Below are 26,297 nucleotides of genomic sequence, written 5' to 3'. Positions count from 1 at the left end.
CTGTGTTTCTTCTTCTTGGCTTTCCTGTTCCTCCACACACTAGAGATATAAGCATAATGATTTCTGATCCAAGATTGTGTAATATTTGAAATTAAAAAGGGTGAAATTTTGAGTCCCAAACCAAAACAATTAAAAAAAAAAAACTGGTCTCGGTGTGCACAAACTGTCTTTAGAAAATAAACACAAAGCCAAACAGAAATGAGGCAATTAATTACAGCGACGGTCGTGCTCTGAAGCTCAGGGGTTCCTCTATATGTTTATTTCTACGCGGGCTTTGTGTTTCAGTAGGTCATAAATTGTTGCTCATATTTAGAGCAACGACTGGAATTGCGTTGTCCTTTAAGTCCACAAAAGCATGGCTTAATAACAAATATGCCAATGACTTAAAATACTTTATCTTTCTAGATCACTTACTTCGGTCATTACAGGAAGCGTTTGAGATCAGTATCAAGGATGTGAAGGGAGTGAGAAAATAGAACCGCTTCCTTTTCCCCCTTTTCCTTCTACGGAGTAGCAAGAGATCCAGTCCAGGTTTTGCCTCCGACTCTGCCTCTGAATTTCGGCTGTGCTCCGTGTAGCACGTTTCTCCCTCTCCCCTCCTTTCTCCTTCCCTCTAGCCTCCAGTGTCTGTCTCCGGGATTTCTCTCTTCCTATTTCAGGAGGACTCTCACAGGCTCCCTCAGCCTGTGTGAAGCTGAGGTTTCCCCTGGATCCAGTATATCCCCAACACATACCTCCACGCACACGCGTCCCCAAGAACCCCGCGCTCGGCCCGGCACACACGCGCGCACACACACACTCGCGCTCGCCTGTCCGCCTCCTCCCTCCCCGGGAGAGCCGGCGCGCGTTCCCACCTTCGCTGCACCCTCGGGCGAGCCGAGCTCGCAGCGCTCTAGGATTCTGCGGCTCTGAAGTCGGATCGCAGCTCTGAACCCCCATGGTGGTTTTTTAAACATTCCTCTGCCTTCTCTCTCTCTCGTTTTGACTGCACCGTTTTCGATCTGGGGGGCTAGAGGAGCAAAGCGGCTGTTTTCCCAGCCAGCCCTGGTTGGCTTGCCATCCTCCATCTGGCTTATAAAAGTTTGCTGAGCGCAGTCCAGAGGGCTGCGCGGCTCGTCCCCTCGGCCGGCGGAAGGGGGTGACGCTGGGCAGCGGCGAGGAGCGCGCCGCTGGCTCTGGCGGGCTTTCGGCTCGAGGGGCAAGGTGAAGAGCGCACGGGCCCTGGGGTTTACCGAGCTGGATTTGCACGTCGCACCATGCCTTCCTGGATCGGGGCTGTGATCCTTCCCCTCTCCGGGCTGCTGTTGTCCCTCCCGGCCAGGGCGGAGGTGAAGGCTCGGAGCTGCGGCGAGGTCCGCCAGGCGTACGGTGCCAAGGGATTCAGCCTGGCGGACATCCCCTACCAGGAGATCGCAGGTAAGCGCGGGCGCGCGGCCCGGCAGGCTGCAGCCTTCGGCGACCGCACGTCCCCCCGGGCCGCCCGGCGCCCTCCTCCTTCCCCCTGTTGCTGAGTTGTTGGTGTTCACTTTCCGGCAGGGCTCTCCCGGACGCCCTGCCTCCGCGCCGGGCGGCGGATGCTCCGGCGGCTGTTCCCGCGGGGAAGGTGTGCGTCTCGGCTGCCTCATTGTGTGCACACGCGGGAGCGCCCTCTTTCCCTCCCGCCCGCTCTCCCTCCGCTCCGGCGCCCGTGCGCCCCCTTCGCGGCGGGCTCCGGCCGAGCGGGCCTGGGAGCCCGGGACGCCCGGGGGCGGCCGCGGCGCGAGGGCAGGTCGCCGAGCGGGGCGCCCACCCCGCGCCTCTCGCTCAGGCAAACTTGGAAGAACTGCGGCCGCAGTTTGCCCAGCGCCACAGTCTGAGTGGCGCCTTCCCCACTCCCGCCCTCGCGCCGGCGGGGGCGGTGGAGAGTCGCGGAGGGCTCCCCTCGCCGCTCGCTCCGCTCACCGGATCCTTCCGGGAGGCAGAGCGCACGGCGCCCGGGGCCGGGGGGCGGGCGAGGCGGGGGGACCCCACCGGGGGACCCGGCCTCCGCACGTCGGCAGTTCCGGGCCGGTTTGGGGAGTTCTCGGGCTGCCGGTTTCGGGCTTGGGGCGGGCTTTCGCGTTACGGGTCCTCAGTGCTTTCCAGATTGCGGTTGGTCACTAGTGGTTCGGGGGACACCCCCGGCGCAGCGGCCGGACGCGAGCGCGGTCTCGGCCGCCCGCCTGTTCTCAGAAGCCGCGCCAACTTAGGCGGGTGGCTCGCCGGTGGGTTTGTCCCAGGGTCCGCGGGCCCTGGGTGGCCCGCCGGCCGGGCCACTAGCATTCCTGCACCGGGAGCCCCCACCCCCTATCTCGGCGCCGGCGTGTGCGGAGCACTCGGTCTCCAACAACTTGTGCAGCAGCCCGAGTGCGTGTTTTCCGGCTCTTAGCTCCAACCGACTCGGAGCTTCTCCGGGGCTCTGTGAATGAAACGTGTCGGGGAGAGATAATCCTGTGGCTGCGAGGCAGCACAGCTGAGGGAGGCTGAGAGAGGCCGGGAGATGCTGCGAGGGCGCGGGCCGCTCACACCCGGCGGTTGAAGTCCTCAGTGACCTCGGATGGTCAAATCAAAACGCTAAATCTCCACCAGCGTCCCTGCATGTTGCCAAAGAGCTGGTCGATGAGGGCAAAGCTCTTTGCAGAGATCTTAAAACATCCCCGTTTCTATACGTAATGGAATTGGTATTTTATTACGGTTGATCTGCACACCCTGCAAGGGAAGGTTTGCACTTTTACCGAAATGAACACATTTATATAAATTGAAGCATGGGGGGGGGGTGTGGAGATAGCCCATACACACGCCAACAGCGCCGAGCATTATGTACCGGGAGCCTTTTTCAATTCTGAGCCAGACGTAGCCAGCCTCTGGTGAGTCGGAGGCGGAACCTGTGGTGAATTATAAGTCCACTCTTCTATCCCTGTCACTTCTTCTCCCTTTTCCAGAACTCCTTAATTTGTTAATCAGTGAATGGAGAGCGACTGCCCCCACAGCTCCTTAAGTTTCTTAACTCTCCTTCCCCTTTGTCTACTGTTATTTCATTCTTTTTAATTAATTGATAAGGATCAGCTTTGCTTTTTTCTCCTCCCCAAATCTCAGGGAATTCAACTTTTAAAAGGTTTTATAGCGTGGCTCACTTCTTCGAGGAACTTTTTCTCCTCTAATCTGGGCTTTTTCAAAGTGTATCTTTTAAACACACAGATATTTCCCAGCATGATTTCAGATATGATATCTCAGAGAAGAAAATAGTTCAGTATTTTTAAATTGTTTCGGTATTCTTTAGTGGATTATGGGACTTTCAGGGGACTGCACTTCATCCTTGGCATGACGCAAAGCTCCTTAATATCAAAGTGAAGGTTTTCAGTGTAAATAGTTTCTGTACTCCCCATTTACTTTCCTGAGAACATTTCCAGTGGTTAAAATAAGTCCTTCAGGAGATTTTTTAACTACAGGGCTTTTTGTTTTTTTCTTCCCCCTCCACCTCCTGACAATTACAGTGCTCACTAATTAGCTATTAAATTCTGAAACGTGCACTTTTGTTAAACTCACTTTCTAGGACTAAAGGGTACTGTTGACTTTGCCCTAACCCTGATGTGCTTTGATGCTGGTAGAAATGGTCAAGATAGAGGTCACTGTGGGGTCAGAGGCACGTGTGATAGGAAAACACATGAATTAAAAGATAATTGTGTGTGTGTGTGTGTATATATATGTATGTATGTGTGTATATATATTCACATATATATTCAACATGAATTACTCAATGCTACATGTTGTTGTTGGAATAACCATGGAGGAAATATGTCCCATTATTAAAGAAAAACACTCTGGCTCTTCCCTAGTTCTGATACTATTTACATTTCATTATCTAGTGTATGGTGGTTATCCTTTCTTTAAACTCCCTTTTCATCCTTTGCCTTGTTTGGACTTTTAAGGGTTTGCCTGAGAAATGGCATATGCCATTAGTCTGCCAGGGAACATGAATTTAAAGGAACTGCTGTTCATAATTTAGATTCATGAGGGCTGTTTCTAATTGAAAGATATTTGCAGGTAGTTTGCCTGGTAAAATAACTGAGAAGTAATAAGGACATTATGCTTCATCATGACATTATTAAAGTTTTACTCAGAACTCACAATTGTGAAATAGTGTTGCCCTTTTCTATTCTAGGATAAAAGGGTGTTCTTCAAACTCAATAGATGAGGGGCTGTGATGGGTAATACATAAAGTTATACTCTCAGAGAGTGCGTGGGAGGCCTTTAAGGGCCAGTTTGCACCATCAATCTTCACTCAGTGCTGATTTTAAGCCATCCCAGGCAGATCAGATAGACTATCTGTCCTGTTTGAAAGACCTCCAAAGGGGAAGATTCGCGAGCCCCTCTCAGCATCCATTCTGATACTTCGTAATTCTTGTGGTATCGAAATATTTCCACATAACCAGCCCAAAGTCTTCCCAGTGTGCTTGCTTATTTTCTCCTGTTCTGTCTTCTGGGAAGGGATTGAGCAGTGAGTGGGTCAAGTTCTTTGTTAGGAGTGTTGTTTTGATCAAAGGTAGATATGAAACATTCCAGTCTTTCTTTGAGCGTCCATAATGTTATCTCATTTTCCCAGCCCGACTCCTCTTGATGGCTCTAAACTCCTAAAAGAACTCAAGAACTGAAAAGAACATCTGCTTCAAAGACCAGGCAATTCAGGGAATGCTGTTTTATGCTTACTGGGCCACTATCTTATGTCTTGAGCCTTCTTGGAGTCGTTAATTGTAACCCCTCGGAGCTGACTAGTGGTGACTTATTGGCCTACATGTCTACTTTTTCCATTAGTTATCTAATGCAGTCGTATTTAACAATCCCTCATGTAGAAATTACTATGTGCCCAGCCCCTGTTTAAATATTACCTGCTCCTAAAAACATTAAACATTGCCTTATTGACTCCTTTTGGTAATTTTGTAGATATCATCATTATCCCCATTTTATAGATGGAAGGACTGAGCAACACAGAAACTTAAATAATTAACTTGCCCAAGAATGACTCCGCTAGAAAGCGGTGAGGCTAGAGTTGCAACCCAGGCCATCAGTCTCCAGGTACTGGAGTCATAGACTTAATCCTGCCCACTGCCATTCCGCATTTGTTGAACGAATGTGTACAAAATCAGTTCTTTCCTCACCAATAGGTATATATAGCCTGGTGTTACCAGTCACCAGGTGTATTGCCTTATAGTTCATGCTGAATAGTTTCCTGTTTACTTGCAACATCAACAATTTTTCAAAATCACTTTGAATTTGAATTTTATGTCCTCGGGAATTGGCCATGCTACCATCACTAAATTGTGTGTGTGTGTATGCATTTCCCTGATTTTTTTAAATTTTTTTTTTTTCAACGTTTATTTTATTTTTGGGATAGAGAGAGACAGAGCATGAACGGGGGAGGGGCAGAGAGAGAGGGAGACACAGAATCGGAAACAGGCTCCAGGCTCTGAGCCATCAGCCCAGAGCCCGACGCGGGGCTTGAACTCACGGACCGCGAGATCGTGACCTGGCTGAAGCCGGACGCTTAACCGACTGCGCCACCCAGGCGCCCCTCCCTGATTTTTTAATTGTATCTATGTAGTTACATAAAAGGTGGAAACTAAAGCACGTGTGTTGGTATTTTTCATCATTCTGGACCTAGCGGAATATTGGGTTAGTGCAACAAAGTTTGCTGTAGGAAGGTATCATAGGGTAGCGGGAGGAGGGAAGCTTATCTCCACTGATGAGGAAAGAAGTATCGTTGTTTTCTCAGTATTTTGTCCCTTTTTGTGTCGCAGGTGTTTGGAGAGTTGGGCTGCAGGTGGATAATAAAGAAAGCTTTCAACTTTTTCCCATCTCTTTAATATGAATTAATCTCAATACTCTAAAAATCTATTTCAAAATCAAATTAAAGAATATTCTCTTGTACTCTGCTGATGTACTAGTGACTTTTTTAAGTTCTTTATTGTTGTCAAATTTCAGAATATGTAATGCTTCATGTCACCTGGTCTTTGTACAACAGTCCTTTCCTTTCTCTGCTGGGTTTCTCAGGGAACCTGTCCTCCCTCCCTCTGCACCTCCCCCCGCCCCCCAACTAACTTAGTACATTTGCCATTGCTACCTTTTTTTTCCAATTTGCATGTAGATATCGTATTAACATAAACAGAAAAAAAGTGTTTGGCAACTCTTACTCTTTTACACACACATTAAATACCCTAGTTTGAAATAAATTATTTAATTTCCACTTAACTGCCTGCTTCATAGATTTCTGATTTCTTTGCCCTCTCTGTAGTTAGCTGTCTTTAAAATTCTTTCGAAGAACAGTGTGAGAGGTCTGAGTTAGCTGAACTTCAGATGTATTTTGTGTTTTGTTTTTTTATGATTTGCCAAGTCACTAGATTTCTAAAAGAATCGCATTAATTCCAGGTATCAAGACAGTCTAAACTCTGGGCTATTAGGCGTGCCACTTGTTAAACTCTTGATTTGGGAATTAATTTTAGAATGATCCTTGCAAACAGTTATCTTAGCTGACTTAATTAGAGGATAATATGTCATCATTGAGAACAAGAGTTCATTTGAGTTGACTGATACACTTTTTTACATAAAACTCACATCTTTAACTGTACCACATGGTTAATAGCTTGTGAGTAGAAATGTAGGCCGCTATCAAAAGTGATTTAAAATATACAGCACTATGTCCTTTAAAGTATTATAGTATAAACATTGCATTGTAATTTATGTAAGAGTGTGACTAATGTTCTTTTATGATTATGGGTGAGTTTTATGAACACTTACAAAATACAAAATTGAGTCCTTTTAAACCAAAGTGACCTACAATTCAGTCACTACATTTGTACAGAAGTATGAGTTTAGGATAGAAATTGTAGGAAGGGAAATGTTGATAAAATAATTTATTAGCTTAGTCTTAGCTTACATTTTAAGCCTGCAAAAGACTTTCTTCCCCCTTAATTCACATCTCTCAAAAGACTTCTGGCAAGGCCAGCTGTCTTGACAGTATAAACAGAATACTGAATATTCTTATATTCATATGCTTGTATATGTCTTTGCAGACCAAATTCTGCTCTACTAAATTCTTGGTGCTTATATACGTCTTCGCAGACCAAATTCTGCTCTACTAAATTCTTGGTGCTTATATATGTCCTTGCAGACCAAATTCTGCACTACTAAATTCTTTAGCTGACATGTAATTCGACTTTGCATAGTTTCATAGATTTCTTCAGTATTATTCAATTTTCAGTTATTTACGTGATACTGTTTGAAAGTGTAATGGACTCCCTGGGATGGCATATTTGTAAATAAATGGTTTCATAGCAGTAAGTCTTGGTAAAGATTTAAAATTTCTAGTAGTCCTGAATGGCAGTATTTAAGAGCTTTTAATAACCTCGGATGAAAAATATTTTTTAAATGAATGCACCAGTTAGTAACAAAGAAAAATAGAAATCTGATTCCACATTTACACGTTATCCAGGTTGTCGATTTATTTTTATAACTCATTCTGTATGTTCTTTAGGCATTTCTTTTCCCCTCATCCAGTGAATATTTTTTGTATGCCTACTATGTGTAATTCTCTGGGCCAGGCGCTGTATATAGGGCCACAGGGGATTTTAATCGCAGCAGGGAAATGGAAATTAAGGGACCACCCACAATCAAGGGCTGAGATACCGGCACTGTGACACAGTATTTAATCGGAGCATCTGATCTAATCGTGGGGTTAGGGAATGCCTTCTTGAGGAAGAGCAGTGGGCAGTGGGCTCAGGAGGACTTAGTACCTGTGTGGTTAGAAGACCCTGAAAGCATGAGAGGAGTTTGGAAGCTGGAGAAAACAGTCTGTGAATAGAAAGGGTGTGAGAGAGACCAGAGAGCCTGTGGGCCAGGTTAATGACTTGTATACAGTGTTCAAAGATGGCCCATGCAGCGTGACCCTATGGTTTACTTTTTCATCGCAGATACGGACCATTGGCTCTAAAAGCTGTGGGTGCTTAAGTCAAGTTTTTATGCATCTGGTTGTTTTAAACACAGCCCAAAGAAATTGAGTTTTAACCAGTTAGAGCCTGCCTGTTTTGTGTATCCTGCAAAGCTGCGTAACACCTGCCTGCTAGCCATTTATAGGATGAACCTGGGGCCTAAAAGAAACCAAAACAAACAAAACAAAACAACACAACAACCGAAAATCCAAGCTGCTGCCCTCTCCACTCTAAGGCTGAACAACATTGCCTAGATACTTAATCCCCTTTCCCTCTCCAGGAGTTCCTGAGCCTTCTCCCCTTCTGGTAGTGGCTACCCTCTGTTATGTCTACAAGGCTTCAAGCTATGAGGGACTTCCCCTCTCAGGCAGCTTGTCAAAGTGCAACCCAAATAAAGCTCTCTGTGTCTGGCTGCCACCTCATGGTCCTGTCTCTTTCCTTAATCAGCCCTGAAATCCTGGAGCTCACAGCGCTGACCTTGGCCTTCAGCCTAGGGCAGTGAGAAGCTATTGAAGAAGTGTTTCAATCAGGATTGGACTTGATTTGAAATGTTACCTTGGTCTCTCTCTAGAGATGGCTTGCAGGGGAGGAAAAGCAGATACAGGAAGAGGAGGAGATGTTAGCTTGAACTAGAGCAGTGCCTGGAAATGGAATGAAGTAGAAAGACTCAAGAAATATTTAGAAGCTGAGTGAAGTAAGATTGAGAAAGATAGATACCATGTGGTGTCACTTATATAGAATCTAAAAAAACGAACGAACAAAACAGAAACCAGATTCTTAGATGCAGAAAACAGATTGGTAGTGGCCACAGGGGAGGAGGGGCAGGGGGCAAGACGGTTAAAGGGGATCAAGCAGTACGAACGTACAATTACGGAATAAGTCTTGGGGATGTAATATGCTGCATCAGGAATATAGTCAAGGGTATCGTATTAACTTTGGAGGGTAATGGATGGTAACTAGACTTACTGAGGTGATCATTTTGCAGTGTCTACAAAGGTCAAATCACTATGCTGTACACCTGAAACTTATATAATATTGTATGTCAATTATACTTCCTTTAAAAAAAGAAATATTTAAGAGGTAAGTTTGGTATCACCAAAAGACCATTAATTAATCAAAAGTCATTCATTGGATATGTACTATGTGATGGACAGTGAGTACGAACTAGTCTCTGTCTATGTGAAAGAGAGAGGTTCAGAGAGAGCAGCATGCATCCCAGAAACATTTTTGAGTTTACAAGGCCATGTAAATAACTCTGACATAGTTTATGTGTGCTTTTTAGTGGAGACAAAACTCAGTATCATTAAACCAGCATAGGATTGTTAAGAGTATCAGTGTGACCGAGAGAAAGAGATTTCCCAAATGGGGGGAGGGTGTTGAGTTGTGAGTTGTTAACTCACAGTTCACTTTGAGTTGTTAACTCAGAAAGTATAGAGTTTTCAAAATATATGTAACCAGCTGTGCCACTTTGAAACTGAAGTCACAGTTGTGTGGCCGAGAGAGAGATTTCCCAAATAGGGTGGGGTGAGTCATGAGTTAACTCTCAGAAAGTATAGAGTTTTCAAAATTTATGTAATCAGCTGTGCCATTTTGAAACTTAAGTCACAGGTTTTTTGTCCTATGGGAATGTAAAAAAATAACTTAAAATTTTTACCAAAATGAAGAATTAAATTGTTACTTCACTCCCCAATATTTAAACAATGCTATGTCCATGGCATAAGTACCAAATATGTTACTGGTTGTAATGACTGGAATCACAAAATGAAGAGAGTTATTTGACCTTGCTGAGAGGAAGGGGTAAAATTTAATTTGGAGGATATTAGTCAGGGTTCTCTAGAGAAACCAAAGCAATAGGATACACATATAGATATAGGTATACATATGAGGAGATTTATTATAGGAATTAGCTCCAGAGGTTATGGAAGCCAAGAAGCCTCATGATCTGCCATATGTGAACTGGAGACCCAGGAGAGTGGAGGTGTAAGTCAGTCTGGGGCTGAAGGCCTTGGGTGGGGTGGAGTACTGTGGGGTAGTGGTAATAAGTTTCAGATTCCAAGGCTGGAGAACTAGGAGCTCTGATGTCCCAATGTAGGAGAAATGGATGTCTGAGCTAAAGAAGAGTGACAGGGAATTTGTTCTTCCTCCACCTTTTTGTTCTGTTTGGGCCGTCAAGGATTGAATAATGTTTCCTTACACTGGTCACTCCTTCTACTGAATCACATGCTAATCTCTTCCCATAACATCCTTACAGACACACCCACAGATAATGTTTTACCAGCTATCTGGGTGTCCTTTAAGCAGGTCAAACTGACACAAAATTAACCATCACAGGGACATTGAAGGATGCGTAGCAGTTGGCAAACACTCATGAAAGAAGGCGGCATTTGGGGTGGGGTTAAATTTTGTAAGGAAAGTAGTACGTTTGGAAGATACTACAGAAAGCGATCAATTAAGAATTTGTGAGAAGCAATATTGAACAAATAGAGTGGGGTTGTATTTTTGATGGGCCTTGAAAACCCTAGCCTTTATGTGGCAGGAAGTAGGTCATCATTCTAGGTTCTTGGCAGTGAAATGACAAGATGAAAGTATTGTTTTAGATTGGTCAAGCACTATAAACAGGATGGAATAGTGTAGGGATTATTAAAGGCCCAGGAGGCGGGAAGGAAGATAGCCAGGGGGCTGATTTAGATACTAAAGCCTGAGATGCCAAGGGCCAAGACGAGGTTAAGAGGTGAGAAGAAGGGATGAGTGAGGTCAGCAGGGAAGAGGCAACATTAAAAAGAAAAAAAAAAAAAACAAAACCTGAAAAACTTTACTCCTACTACTCAGAAGTTCCAATAAAAGGGTTTAAAGAAGACAAGCCGTTGAAATTCTTGCCTGAAATCATCTGTGTCATTTAAGATACTTTTGGCAGCAGGTCACAAAGAATCCTGAATTGGCTGTCTTCCACAATCAGGGAAAGCCATCATTTCACATACGTTCCAATACAGAGCAGTTCCACGTGTGAGAGAGTGGGAAGTTAACACTATCATGAGGGTCTTGGGTTCTCTCCATCTTTTGTCTCTGTTTTCCTCATTCTACAGGTCAGCTTCATTACAGAAAGAAGGTGGCTGCTGGAATACTAAGAGCCAAAGCTTCATTATGATGCCCAGAGGTACACAGTAGGGCTGTTTCTTCCCATGTTTATCTCCTCATTGACGAGAAGATTAACTCAGAAGTCCCCCAGCAGATTTACCCAGCCTCTCATTCCAGAATTGCTTCCTGTGCTGGTGCCTGGAAGAGAAAGAAAAAGATCATGGCTGTTGACTTGGACCCATCGTGGCTACACCCTCAGACAGGGCTGATATTCACCTTCCTTAAGTATATGGCCACTGAATTGCTTGGGTAATATTCCTAAGAATCCCCAGGAATTGAGGGTAATGGAGAAGTTGAGAAGAATTACTCAGATTGTCTGAATCAATTACGTATTTGGCGTTCTTACTTGAGTCCAGTATTTCTCAACTCTGGCCAGCGGTGAACTGACACATGTTTAGCAGTTGCCTTTCAGGAGGGTAGGGTGTGGGAAGATCTGATTTGTAGCATTTGCCAATTTCTGTGCTATGTTCCCACCATGACGGATTTCAAGCCACTAACAGTTTAACAACCAGCTTACAAAATTCCTGAAAATTTAACAGCTGGCTCTTTTGAGTTGGAAAAAGCCAGGGCTGTCCTGGAATCATGTGAGGTAGCATTAAACAACAACAACAACAACAACAACAACAACAACAACAAAAATTGTGCTCCATTTTTAGATCCTCTGATTTAATTGGTCTGAGACAGGGCACTCTTTTTCCTGGTCTGCTCCCTCCCTTCTTCCTTTCTTTTTCAGTTTTCCCTAGTATTTCTGATGTGCATCCAGGAAAGGGAAGCAGTTAGCTAAAGCTGTGCTTCATAAACTTTATCAAACATCAGAAATACAGGAGGGCTTGTTAAACACTAATGCCTCGGCCCCACCCCCAAAGTTTCTGTTTTCATTGTTCCTGGATAGGGCCTGTAATTTGTATTTTTTACAGATTCCCAGGTGATGCTAATGCTGGTCCAGGCACCATCTTGAGTCTCTGGGGACCAAACTCTGGGTGCATTCACTGTGGTTTTAAATACAGGTTTTTGTCAGGGTAGACAGTCAAATTTGCGCAATGATTTCTGTTATTTCTCATCTTGATTTTAAGAATCTCAACCCACAAAGTGTCTCTGATTCAGATTGCATTTCACTCGTCCTCCTCCCCCATTGCCTCTGACTTCTTTCAGACGCTCGCTTTGGCCACTAGGGGGACTAAGGGAAAGAGAGTGGTTGGAGCGGTTCAATCCAGAACTACCTACGCATGGAACAAAAGGGCCCCAACTCAGCTGCAGGCGCTTATCTGCTTGAGTAGGAGAGAACCACAACATTGCTTTAAATGGGAACTGGTTGACGTTTTCAGGTTTTTTGTTTTTTTTTTACTGTAGGATCCCAATTGTTCTTTGCTAATGTGACAGGCTCTCTTTGAGTATGGCTCGTTTCTTTGGGGAGGTTCCTATTCAGAAGATTTTTGGGGAAGAGTGATTCCGTTTCCTTGCTCCTTTGAGCTGTTTTTCCTGGACTAAATGCAGATGTAGCCATTTTTTCTTGACCTCTAGACTCTTATGCAAGGAGACTACATTTAGAGCTGGTCAGTCTTCATTTTTATACACATTCAATTAAAGATGTAGCATAATACATTCAGGGCATGCACACCTGTGTTCTGTAGGCTTGATTGGCTGGTGTGTTTGCTCCTTATTACAGTTCTTGGATTTCTTGAGAAATTGGCTTCCTCTTTTGTGCCCCCAGGACAGCTGAGATTAGCAAGGGCTAGTGCTCCTCAGCTGGATTTCAGAGAACTGGAGGTGTTTCCTCTTAAGGTTGCAGTAAGGTTGAGGCAAGTATTTTCTTTGCAAAGAAAGTACTTTGAGGTCTGCTTTTTAAAATGAATAATTTTCAGTTGTTTTCTTAATGGGTCAGAGTAGCTCAAAGTCAGTTGCACCTTTGAAATGAACTTGCTTCTATGCTTTTAGATTTATAGAGATTTTTAAATGACAGGACTTAACTTTTTCCTGAAAAAGCAAGAAAATACTTTTCCCCATACTTTAGCTGTTTGCTTATCCTATTTTCTTCTAAATCCCAATGATTGGGAGTTTTTAAACCTTAAAAATGATGAAACTTAATATGCCCAGCATCTTTTTTCCTTTTTTACAGCAAAAGGTTTAACAAATGGTTTTGAAGAATTTAAATGATCTTTGACATATTGGGAGCTCTATTTGGAAAATAAGGTATTAATAATTTGGAAATGTAGGATTCTGAGCACTCCTTGATCTATTACAGCTTTTCCTCTAGCTATATATTTATATTGAACTTAGGTAACATAGTTTACTCTTACTTTTACATTATCAAGTGCTAATGTGTGAAAGGCTTTTATTGTACTTTTACTACTCATTTGATTATGTGGTGTCTTATTTAATATTCTTTCACAGACTTGGGGGTATTTAGACATCAGGAGGTCAAGTACTACGTTAAAAGCATAGGCCAGTTTTTATATGACTGCAATAAAGAATATATTCATTTCACTTATATTACCACATGGCTCTCATAAAAAAAGGTCAGTTTCAATTGAATATAAAATAGGTTACAAATGGCAAATCTTATGTCATCAACAACAAAATTATTATGGATAATTCCTTTTCAATGACTCCCTTCCCTTCTTTAAAAAAATAACTTGAAGGTTTCATAAAATCATAGATCCTTATGATGTGTTTTGAACAACAGACACAAAATTAGATAAATCCATTTTTTTCTTTAGTCAAGAATACATATAATCACACTGAAATTCCAGTTGAAATAGCAATTCAAGTGCATCACAGATTCACAGCAAAAAATTCCATGAAATTATACTTTTTCATTTTGTTGTTATATTAATTTAACAGATTAACTTCGAATCAATTTCTCAGCCTGGGGTTATTGATGTACAGATAAATATTATTACAAGAAGTTACATGCGAAAATGTAGGCCGATTGCTATGATTTAAGAGTGGCAGTTTATTCTTATCCAGAACATAGTAAATTATAGAAAGGTTTTCAGTTTCTCCAAGGGTTGACTATATATAAAAATACAGGTTGTAATGATCTTAATTCTGTGTGGTAACTAAGGTTGCATTTTATAACCGGAATGACAAATTCCTACAACGGAAAAACCTATACGCATTTTAAAGTGAATTTTAACCTTCCTTGCCATTCATTTGGGTAAAGTACAACTCTTGACAGGCCATCGTTATTCCCCTGAAATGTTTATTTTCAAAAGTGTGACCTTGTATTTGAAAAAAGTTTGTAAATGCTCTGTGTTCTGAAAGGCTTTGAAACAGTATTATTTGGGAAAAATGAGCCTCGCTCACAACTACTATAATCAGGAAAAATAGAAAGATGGAATACGAATCAGCGAGAGTAGCCTGTTCTCGGATCCACGGTTCCTAAAGCTATCTTCTTTCAGGGCGACGATTCGATTCCCATTTTAACCTAATTAAGCAGTCGAGAGAACCAGTGTCCTACGAGATAAGCCCGGAGGCTCCTGGAAGCCCCGGGCTGCTCATTACCTCCCAGGCACTGCCAGGGAGCCGCTGCCCGGGACTTCTGGAAGGTGCCACGGATGCCCAGAAGGAGGCTCTGGTGTGCAGCGCCAGCCCGTAGGTATACCACCTTCAGCCACATTTCAGCCCTGTTACTGTGGAATTGATTTTCACGGCTCGTGACAGAAGCTGTTTTCAGCCTTTGAAAAGGAAGTAGCTGGGGCTGATCCTCCTAACACAAACAGCAAATTGCTCTGTGGCTTTCATAGCATTGGAGGTCTGTTACCTTAAGGTTCTAATGGCCTTTTAACAGTGTTTCCAGCTGAGCAGCAGATGTAAAGGATACTGAACATTGAAAGCACTGTTCTTTTTTTTCCTCCTCCCTGAAAGAATCATTTTTTACAGATATTGTACCAACACCGTATCCTAGGACCTATTTGGTGGCATGTTAGATTTGAAAGATGGAACCAAATCTCAGGTGAAGTCTTGTCAATACCGTCGGCCCGACCAACCTTACTGGGCTGTGTGTCCCCATGTTCCTGCTCATCAGGAACCGGGATCGTGTCACCATTAGTAGGGGCCCATTTGGTGATATCTCATCAGGGAGAAAAAAATAATTAATGGAACCCCATGAAGCCTCTAAAAGTCCTGATACTTATTTTAAGTTTGTTTTCATCCTAAACATTTTAGAAATACGCTACAAACAGTGCGTTCGCCTTTTAGAATTCTATCCAGTCTCCCTTTGTTTTGCCTTTCTATTGTTTCGGGTGTTAGTTCTGTCTTTCTGTTGGTTAGGGTATGAGATGTTCCTGAAGGAGAGCTATGCCTTCCCCGCACAGTGTCCTTGAAGGCCTTTAAACGAAGCTTTGGTCTGTTGAAGAAGGGTAGCATTTCTTGTGGACTTTTGAGGAAAAAGTTAAACATAACTGAGGGACACTTGTCGAATTGGACATTTTGTCCTTTTTAAAAAATAAAAATTTCTTTTCTTCAAAAGAAGTAGGGGCACCTGGGTGTGGCCCAGTCGGTTAAGCATCTGACTCCTGGTTTTGGCTCAGGTCATGATCTCATGGTTCATGAGTTCGAGCCCTGCATCGAGGTCTGTGCTGACAGCGTGGAGCCTGCTTGGGATTCTCCCTCTATCTCTGCCCCTCCCCTCTCTCATAGGTGCACTCTCTCTTACTCAAACTAAATAAATAAACATTTCAAAAAATAAAAAATTAGAGAAATAGCACGTCTTTTGATTTCACTTAGGTCCAAGCAGTGCTTGTATTTGAGCTTTCCAGTGGTAACTCTGCGAGGTAAGAGCAGAACAGCCATGCCAATGAGTCCTCACCCCTCACTCCAGGAACTGACCTGTTTTGAAGCTTTTGGAGGGACCCTTAGGAAGTATGTGAACTGCCACCATTTTCCCCCCAAAGTTGAAAATACGCGTAACTTGAAACGCTACAGTGAACAGGTGATGTGACTAGATGCGCAATTCCTTCCCTTTTTGTTCCTCTTCTTCCTCCTACTCCCTCTCTTGTGCACTCACATAACCCATGAGAAAAAAAGTATTAGCATGGTCTAGTATTTAAAATTTAGTGTGGTTAGTTTAGCTCTTCTAGGTAACAACGTGTGGGAAGCTTGCTCTGGCGCTGTGGTTAAGCAGAGACTGGCTTTGAGTCCCGGCTCTACCGCTTAGCAATTTTGAACCTGTCCCTGCCTCTATTTTGTCCGTGAACAGGGATAATAACACAGAGTCCCTACCACTCATCGTTGTGATTGTATTAAATGAATTAACATTTATGAAGCTCTTAGAATAGCGGCTGGCATACAATAAAGGCTATATACGTGTTCCTCACATAACAAATAATAGATAAGAAGATCAATCCCTTGATGAGGGTGGGGAGTAACACGGGAAGAAAGGGGAAGAGTGAGTTTCTATGGGCTCCTCCCATCTCCAGGGCTAAGCCTGGCCTGTAGGCACTGCTAACGTTTGGGGTTGGCCTGCCTAATGATCTGCTCTTGTGCAACTTGGGAAGGAACCGGTAGCCCCCTTTCCTGGAGTACTCACCCTGATGTTGGATTTTTCTGGCCCCTTAGGCCTCCTGAATCACTGGTTTATTCCTCACCTGGCTTCTAGAACTTTGATCACCTTCTATGGTGGGAGCGTGACACGCTTTCTGGTCTGCAACTCAGTGGCATTCTGAATCTACCCAGGAGGGCACTGGAGACCACTGGGCCAGACCTGTGCCCCCCCCCCCCCCCCGCCCCCCGCCCCCCAGGTGTGGGTGTAGCCCTCCCTCTGAACATCTTTGCCAGCAGTCCACCAGGCAGTCTCTTTACAGATTCCGAAACACTTAGCGCTAGGAATCCCTCTTCTCTGTGGCTTTCCTGTGTTGGTGGGAAGCTCCGAGAGGAGAAACCGGGAAATGTGGCGAACCTCCCTTCTTCATATAGATCCCCGGGGCAGGGATGGGTTTGCTACCTGTCCTCTTTCTGGCTGGACCTCAAGCCCTTTATCCAGGCTTGGAGACTTGTCACCAAAAGAGGTCAGAGAACAGACACTCATAGCTTTGGAGGTGGAGACAATATATAGAAGACAATATATTGAGGGGCAGACCAAATCGAGCCAGTGAAATATTTGCAGAATATTATCCTCATTACACACACAATATGGAAACTTCCGAGGCATCTCTACATTATCAGGTGAACTGGAAATGACATCAGTTCTTTGTTTATGTGGGGATCTTCGGGATTTCTGGCAGATGGCATCATATAGGAGCAAAAGGACTTAGTTCCTTGTTTTGTGCTTACTCATTGGTTATTTTGAAGTTTTCTTCACCTCCTTGAACCCCAGTGTCCTCATGCATATAAAGGGACAGTAAGATAGCCTGGCTCATGATGTTCTTTGTGAGGATTAAATCACATAATGCGTGTGAACAGACTGACAGAAGTCTCCAGGAAATGTTAGCTCTCCTTTTCCCAATTCCCTCCTGACACATGTATCGTGATGAGAAATCTTCCTATGTCTTATTCAGAAGAGGAGAGAAACCTAGTAGGCTGTAATCCCCGCTGTAAGACTTAGTCATTTTTAATTTCCTTTTATGATAAGCTTCTGAGAGAGAAGCTCTTATAGAACGTTAAAAGGTGATCTTGAAATGCTGGTAAGTGTCAAATAGCAAATCTTTTCAAAACATTTTCTTTCTCTTCTTTTTGGTCTTCTTGGAGCTGACTGTGAAACTTCTCTTTTATGCTGTTCTCATAGGTTCCTGTTGTGCATACTGTCCTCAAGAATGATGTATCTGATACATGGCTTTATTTTACTTTCCTTAAAGCAGGGGTTCTCAGACTTGAGTGTACATCAGAATTATCCAGAAGGCTTGTTCCACTGTGGGCTGCTGGGTCCCCTTCTGGGAGTTTCTGATTTGGTAGATCTGAGATGGAGCCCACTGCCCTGGCGATGCTGAAGCTGAAGGTATCTAGGCCACACTTTGAGAACCACTGGCTTCAGGTTTATGCCTCAAACCGTCAAAGTCAACTTCGTTCTCCAATAGCTTGAGAATAAATTTCAACCATCTTGGTTTGACATTCAAGAACGAAAACTACTTACTGACCTCGTGTCAAGCACCCTTCCTCTAGAAATTTCTGTCTCAGGAGACCTTTTTCACTGAACTTACTCTTCTTTCTGTGTCTCATTGTACTCCCCGATACTCATGACAGTGCTTGGTCTGTCCTTTCCAGCTTTCTCTACCAACTAAAAAGCAGTTTAGCTCAAATTATTCTTCACGAAATTGCCCTATTACCCAGTTCCTCTTTTCTCCTCCTAGCCATGCTTGTGTAGTATTTGTCTGTTGGCTTGGTAATTAACCAAATTGCGATCTCCTGACTCTCTTTAATGTTTATTTATTTAGTTTTGTGAGAGACAGAGAGGGAGAGCAAGCCAAGGAGCGACAGAGAGGGAAGGAGAGAGAGAATCCCAAGCAGGCTCCATACTGTCAGCACAGAGGCTGATGTTCGGCTCTATCTCATGAACTGTTAGATCGTGGTCTGAGCTGAAATCTAGAGTTGGATGCTCAACCTACTGAGCCACCCAGTGCCCCCGCCATCTCCTGACTCCTTAAGTTGTTGTCTTAAATCATTTAAAATTGATCACTTAATTTTTGTTTCCCAAAATTGCCTACGTAATATGTGGTAGCTGATGGCACTTAAGTATGTATTTGTCCTTTCCAGAGCACAGTGCTTAAGCACAGTAGGTATTCAATAAATAACTGACCACTCCTTGATTGGACATAATAAGAGACTTTTTTTTTTTTTTTTTTTTTTGGGCCAGGCCTCACTTAAAGACAACGTTAAGTAAGATCAAAATTAAATGATGTAACATGAAGACACCCTTATGTTTTCTTTGAAAGAGTGTAGCTGATAAATCCTATTAGGTAAAGCCAGTGGAAATCAATTCATGGACATATAGACCGGAGTTTATTATGTGGGTCCTGCAGTTTGTTGCTTTCACTTTGTTTTAAAGCCTACTGTTTCTCTCAGGGAAGCACCTACTATATATAGGTATATGTCTATCAAAATGTTTTGAAAAAAATGTGGCATATTTTAGCTATCACTGACAGCAATTTTCAAATGCCTGAAAAGATTAGAGAAGTTAAATGTAAAGAGTACTATAAATTGCAGTGACATTTCCTGGGAGATAAAGAAATTGATAGAGAGGAAAGTTAGTTTAAAAAGTCAGGCCTAGGGATAAAGCAATCAAATTGTACCACCTTTGGAATGATCTATTTACGATGGAGGCTTTGAATAATAAATTGTGCCACAGGAATGCTCATAGAAACCACTTGTAATTTTCTGAATTCCATTTTAAGCTGTTACCAACCTGGACTCTCTTACTTATTGTATCAGTTCAGGTCAGTTAAAATTTATTTTTAATTACTTGCTTGAAGAGCAGCACCCACAATTTCCCTGCCCTTGAGGCACACATAGAGTACTGCAGGCAGATATATAGATGATTAGTTTCCATATGATGTGTTGTGATAAAGGCCTACAGGAAAGCAGGGTGAGGTTGAGGGCAGGTAAAGGTAACCCATCAGAGGGGGAGGGAGAGAGGCAGGGAGTCAGAATAGGGAGTACTGGTTTTCTTCACCACAATAATCTGTTTCTTATACAGGATTAATTGTTTTTTCATGTACGTGGCTGAACCCTAATTTTTTAGTAAATAGGGGAGGTTAAATTCCCCTACCAAATAGAAGATCGTGCCCCACGAACTCCCTAAGAAATGGGCGGCTCTGCTTTTGCCAAGGGCATCAGTTGATCTTTGTTGAAGCGAATAGAACATTCATCCGTCCCTGGGAAATTGTATATAGACTCCCAAGCATGGTGTTTAACTCCAAATCATTTTAGCTTCCATGTTTTAATAAAATTTCCAGAGCAATGTTAGGAAAATAGCTACATTTATCACCTACGATCATTCCTGCTACAGGTGTAGTTTTAAATGGCGATAAGCCTACTATTTCACGCACAAACACTCCTTTACAGACATTAGCCTATGATTGTGCTGTATATCTTGACAGGTCATAGACTTCATAGCGACCCTATTCAAGTAGGTATGGTACATGGAAATCGACATATAAGTATTTTGATGGTCAAAGATGACATGAATAGTGTGGTAGCGTTTTGCCATAGGTGGTTAAAAAGAACAGTTTGTGCTGTGGGTCCCTTTCACCGTTGTGCTTGCATAGATGGTGCCCTAAGTGGTTCTAGCAGGAGGAAAGGTGAAGCCAAGTTGGCTTTTCTGTGCCTTGTGATGATCTGACTTGGTTGATATTTTAGTCTCTGTATTTTCCATCAGGTTCGAAACTGTGAACGTTTAAACTCTTGAGCTGTTGCACGGTTTGCCTATGAAGATGTTTTAAGCAAGTTCTGGCATGATAAAAAAAAAAAAAAAATAAGAGAGGATGCCCAGATGACAACAAGCAGCAAAATTCCTCCTTTACATAAAAGCCTCCATTCTCGTTTGTGAAGCAAAATGTTCCCTCTTAAAAGTAACAGCTGCAAAAAAAGCAGGAAGGCAGAACACACTAATCTAAGTTGTAAAATATGTTTTGGTAGCTCAACAGGGATTTTGCTGTTCCTGAGAAAAAAAATCAGAATCTAATTTTAAAATGAAGGTATTTAAAAGCATGGCACAAGAGAGCCTTATTTATGGGGCTGGTGAGCAGCCGGGATGCGGGCACTTTGCTGCTCCTACAAGAGCCCAGCCGGGCCACCCTGTGCGTGCAGCGGGCGCCCGTGACATGTATTAACAAGCACCTGTCTCTTCCGAATGCAACAGTGGATGAAATAAGAGAACTCCAGAAAGAGTTTTAACACAGAAGCAATTTTGTTTCTCTTAAAGTTGATCTGTTCAAGTGAATATTTCTTTCTAAAAACAAGATTGAAAATTCTTTTTCTCCCCATGCGGAATTGAAGCTCTGAACTTGGGTATGTCTTTAGGTGTTATATACACTGATCTTTAGGGTACATTGAACTCTTCCTAATAATAGTTGTAGCATTGTGGGGGCTGTTTTCTGAATAGTGTGCCAGATCTCTGAATGAAAGGCAAAACAGTCTGTCAGAGACCTTGGATAGTAAGTCTTGGGACTTTGTTTCTCAGACAGAGCGCCAATTTCCTAACTGGAAAATATAAGCCTCTATATCTAATGTAGAGTTTTTGAGATTGAGGAGTATGGTGTGTGTGTGTGTGTGTGTGTGTGTGTGTGTGTGTGTGTGTGTGTGTGTGTGTTGTGTGTGTGAGAGAGTGAGTTCACCCCTAACCACAATGAATAATAAGGTTTTGTTGAAGACTAATACTAAGGCTAATTTGCTAAAGTGTTAATTCCACCTGTGATAGACATCCAAGTTTAGTTTTCTATCTCTAAAGGAAGTTTCTCTACTTCATTTGGAAAAGTGGGACAGACACCAATGATGCTATGATTTGAGGGTGCTTTCTTATAGACAAGAGAGTTCATTTCTTTTTCCCTAAGAAGGAATGCATTTAGAAAGAATTAATTCTTCCCATTTATTATCTCTTGCAATTTTTATTTAAACATTTTAGTGCAGTCATCACTTTCCAACTTTTTTACAAATATAAAATATATTTGATATATTTGATTATACATCTGATATATTTGATTGGGCTCCTGTGAGCCTATAAGCTCCTAGAAATTAGGGCCAGGTCTAATTTAACCTTGCATAGCTGTTAACTTCTGGGTACGTAAGGCACTCAATAACATATATTGAATGTACCAAATAATCACCAAGGCTTAGGCTTCCATTTGATTTCTATAAAACAGTCTCTATGTAGATGTTGCCCAACCCTCATGTTTATTCTCTGTTATGAAAGGCATTATGTATACCCTGCTAGGCATGTGCTTTCAGTCATTATATTGTTATTTTCATTTCTACAGATTTTTTCTTTTTTTAAAGTGTTTGTTTATTTTTGAGAGAGAACGAACACAAGTGGGGGAGGGGCAGAGAGAGAGGGAGACACAGAATCTGAAGTAGGCTCCAGGCTCTGAGGTGTCATCACAGAGCCCGATGTGGGCCCGAACCCACAAACTGTGAGATCATTACCTGAGCCAAAATCGGATGCTTAACTGATTGAGCCACCCAGGTGCCCCCTACAGATTTTTTCTTAAGCACAAATGAGGTCAGAGCACCTGGCCCTCATTGAATTTATGCTCTAGGAGGGAACACAGTACATGGTGTAATGTAAGGCATTTCCTGTGGAGACTGAAGTTGAGATAGTCTCTATGATGCAAATTAGTAACCTAGACAATAACATATTTAGAGCTGGTCCAGCTGAACATTGTACATTATTGTTTCAACTCTAATATTTGGAGACAGAGAGAGACCAATTTTGCATTTTACTTGTACTTTTGCTTTTGAAAAAAAATCAATATTGTAGAACCACAATTCTGCAGTGGGTGAAATGGTCTTTTTTCCACTGATATTTTTGAAAGGATAAAGTAGCCAACCTGCTTTCTTTTCTCTTGCTGTAACAAACATATCAAATCATTAGCCTTTCCATATAGTTGAAGATTGCCTTTTAATGAAATGGAATCAAGATAAAGCATGTGGGGTTATTAAAAATGGGCTTCATGTTCTACCACTGACATTTATTGAGCCCTCTGTTCCACACACTATTTTTAACTCTTTCCTAGTAGAATCCCAGGTAATCCTTATAGCATATTTTTGTCACAGGTAGTATCATTCACATTTTATAGAAGAGAAAACTGAGAGAGGTTGAGTACAATTAACTTGTCTAAGAATACAGACAGGTAAGCAGATGAACCAGGAAGATTCCATGGGCCATAGCCTATCTGTGTGAACCAGGAAGATTCCATGGGCCATAGTCTATCTGTGTGAATCATATGATTTTCTTTTTCACCTGAGCAAAATAATTTTTTCCAGAATTAAAATAATTTTACTCAAATTATTGGGATATGCAATTTCGTATGCAATTCTTTCCAAATAATATGCCTCACTTAACTTTCCATTGTTAGAGAAGGTATGAGGTCGCAAACCTGATGCCACCCTTAAGAGATCTCTAGAATCTTTCAGTAAGAACAAGTGATAACTTATTTCTTAAAAGTATACACCTTTAAATCATAATGTATATAATTAGTATTATTCTAGCTGTGTGACATCTGAGCTCCCTTTCTAAGTTTGGAGAAATCCTCCTTTTGTGTCTAATGGGAGGCAGAGCTTGTGTACCGTTATAGGAACTGAAAATATCAGGTACTTGTTTTCCCAGACTCCTTTGCAGTGGGCCGCGATCACATGCACCAATGAGATTGGCCTATCCTGTTTTTGCAGTAGGAGCTTGTGACAGAAATAGGGACAGTGGAGAATTCATTCTGGGGAAAATCAAAGGCAGGATTTAAAACTTATTTTATGGGGCACCTGGTTGGCTCAGTCAGTTAAGTGTCCACCTCTTGATTTTGGCTCAGGCCATGATCTCATATTTCGTGAGACTGAGTCCCTCATTGGGCTCTGTGCTGACGACGCTGAGCCTGCTTGGGATTCTTCTCCGCTCCTCCCCCTCTCATGCTGTCTCTCAAAATAAATAAACAAAATTATTTTCTTATAGATTTGGCCAAACTAGCTGTTGAGTTCTTAGTACTATTTCTTATGGTGCTACCGGGGTTATGAAGCCACAGTTAGATTACCCATAGGCAGACCAGGAGTATATTTAGGCCACTTGTGGACAAGGGCATCAAACAGTATTTTGGGAAAAATAATACTTCAAGCAATGTAGTAGTCATCATGATAAAAGTCAGAATTTGTGTGTCTTTTTATTTTCTTTGTAGTGCACAGTTGATTTAACTTTGAATTATTTGTTGTGGTGGTAGGTGGGTAGGTGGGTATGCACCAGAACCTTTCTCCTGCTCAGGGTGAGGAATCTGTCCCTGTTCCCTTTGAAATGCAAAGCAAACTCCTTCACTAACAGCAAACCATTTTTCCAGGAGGAAAGTAAAGATTCTTATACCTTGCAAACCTAAAGACCAAGATGTATTACCAACTCTTCTGTTTCCCCTTCGAAGCCTATTGATTGTGGAGCGTGCAGTTAGGTAGAGGGGAATTTGAGGAGCGTGGCTCAGGTAGCAAGAAGGAGGGAAAAGCAAGGGTGATTGCAGAATGACCTATTATAGTAGAAAACATTGAGGTTTTCAGAGCAGATATTCCAAATTCAGAGAATTCCCTATCCTTTGGGTTTTCCCAGGCTTCCCATTTCCTAAGAATTGTATTCCTTAGCAGTTAATTTCTAAGAGTGATAAAGCATCCACGATAATTTGATGAGGCCAGCACGTGGCACGAGTGGTTTTTCCTGTAGAATTGATTTGAAACAGATGTTTGGATGCATTGACTATGAATATGGCTTTTAAAAACATTCTAAGATGGGGCGCCTGGGTGGCGCAGTCGGTTAAGCGTCCGACTTCAGCCAGGTCACGATCTCGCAGTCCGTGAGTTCGAGCCCCGCGTCAGGCTCTGGGCTGATGGCTCAGAGCCTGGAGCCTGTTTCCGATTCTGTGTCTCCCTCTCTCTCTGCCCCTCCCCCATTCATGCTCTGTCTCTCTCTGTCCCAGAAATAAATAAACGTTGGAAAAAAAATTAAAAAAAATAAAAAATAAAAAAATAAAAACATTCTAAGGTATAAGAAGAATTCAGTATATAAATGCCACTTCTAGATAAATACGTTTTGTAATTTCTTTGCAAAAAGAAAAAAAAAGAGCTACTACCCTGTTTCTAGGGAAATTGAGTATAAATCCACCACTCCAGAATTCTCTGAGGAATGTGGTTGCTGTTTGAAGATTTTAAGCCCCTTCAGGGCTAGGTTTATGCAGTTTTACTTGTTTCACATGGACTTTGCCCAAGGTTGGACAGACAGATAAGCTGCTTAACTATGGATTTAACTGACTATTAGTTCATTTTTGACATGTCAACCTGAGGTTTAGTGAAAAATATTGAGGATAGGCAAGTATTGAAATGAAAAAGATTAATAAAGATGAAGTAACTTTGCTATTCTTGCCTTCATTCATGCTTATCTTCTTTTTATCTATCAATCTATCTATGTATCTGTCTATCCAATACCTCGACATATCTTGTGTATATTATATATTTTTTAATGTGGAGTTGTGAGAGTGCTCATGTGGGAGTCAAGAGACATAAATTTGAACATGAGACTATAACATGTGTTTCAGCCTATTATAACTCCTTGCAATTATTTTTTGATCTCTAGAACTTTCCTCTAGTCAAAAATAAAGCTTACCTTTCTCAGGTCCAGACCACAGAGTTTTGTCATGACGGTGTCTTTGGGGATACTGGCTTCAGATGTTAGCTCAGCAGAGGAAAGGAGGGAGGGTTACAGAAGAAGAATGAGTGGGAGAGAGCAATTTAAAAAAATGGGTGGAAATGTAGATGCTTTCATGCTGGATTATATTTAAATCTCCTTGTGAAAAGAAATGTGATGAGGGCTTAAAGTCCTTTAAAACTTAACAATTGACATATCATGACACGTCCTTCTAGATGTTTTTAATTTCTAAAAATTTATGTGTTGGTGCTACAAAAAGATTTATTGATACAAATGCATTGGCCTCTTCAGAGGCAACCATTCTTATAGGCATACAAATACATACAAATATATATATATATTTTTTATATATATATATATATACATAAAATATATATAAATATTATATGTATTTACTCAAATGGTAACATACCATGTACATTTTTATTCTCATATTTTTCCCACTTGACAACTTCTCTTGAAACTTGTTTCATTTCATTGCCTAAGATCTCACCTCCTCCCCCAGCCCACCAGCAAGGTTGCATTTTATTGCACTGTACAGATGTCCTGTACCTTACTTACCCAGGGGGCTGTTTGAATAGGACATCTAGGTTGTTTCATTTTTGCTATTATGGACCATACTGTCATGGATGTTGTCACAGGTACACCTTTTCACGTAAGTGGAAATTATCTCTGAAAGAAGTTCCTGGAAGTAGAGTTGCTGGGGAGAAGTCAGAGGCATCACATGTTTTGATCGACATTGCCACATTTCTCTCCACGTTCAATGTGCTAGATTACTCTCATAGCGAAAGCAGAGAGCACTCACAGTTTCGGTGTTACGCAATCCCAGAGGATGTTGCTCATGTGAC

The 26,297-nt window shown here is 42.2% G+C and overlaps 1 protein-coding gene across 2 annotated transcripts in view; it reads left to right on the top strand.

Moving 5' to 3' along the window:
- Positions 1 to 534: 534 nt before the first annotated feature.
- The window catches only part of GPC6 (glypican 6), a 1,121,471-nt gene continuing 1,095,708 nt past the window's right edge, over positions 535 to 26,297 (top strand). The window contains exon 1 of one of the 2 annotated variants that reach the window (XM_086709530.1): positions 535 to 1,416. In XM_086709530.1, coding sequence (XP_086565656.1) covers positions 1,257 to 1,416 — 160 coding nt within the window. In that variant the 5' untranslated portion in view covers positions 535 to 1,256. The remainder of the gene's footprint in view (positions 1,417 to 26,297) is intronic. The other variant, XM_025924536.2, reaches the window with a different exon arrangement.

The sequence above is a fragment of the Puma concolor genome, chromosome A1 (genome assembly GCF_028749965.1).
Source record: "Puma concolor isolate L17-30 chromosome A1, mPumCon1.1.hap2, whole genome shotgun sequence".
Taxonomy (NCBI): domain Eukaryota; kingdom Metazoa; phylum Chordata; class Mammalia; order Carnivora; family Felidae; genus Puma; species Puma concolor.
Note: the sequence above shows the minus strand (reverse complement) of the source record. Positions and strands in the feature narration are given on the sequence as shown.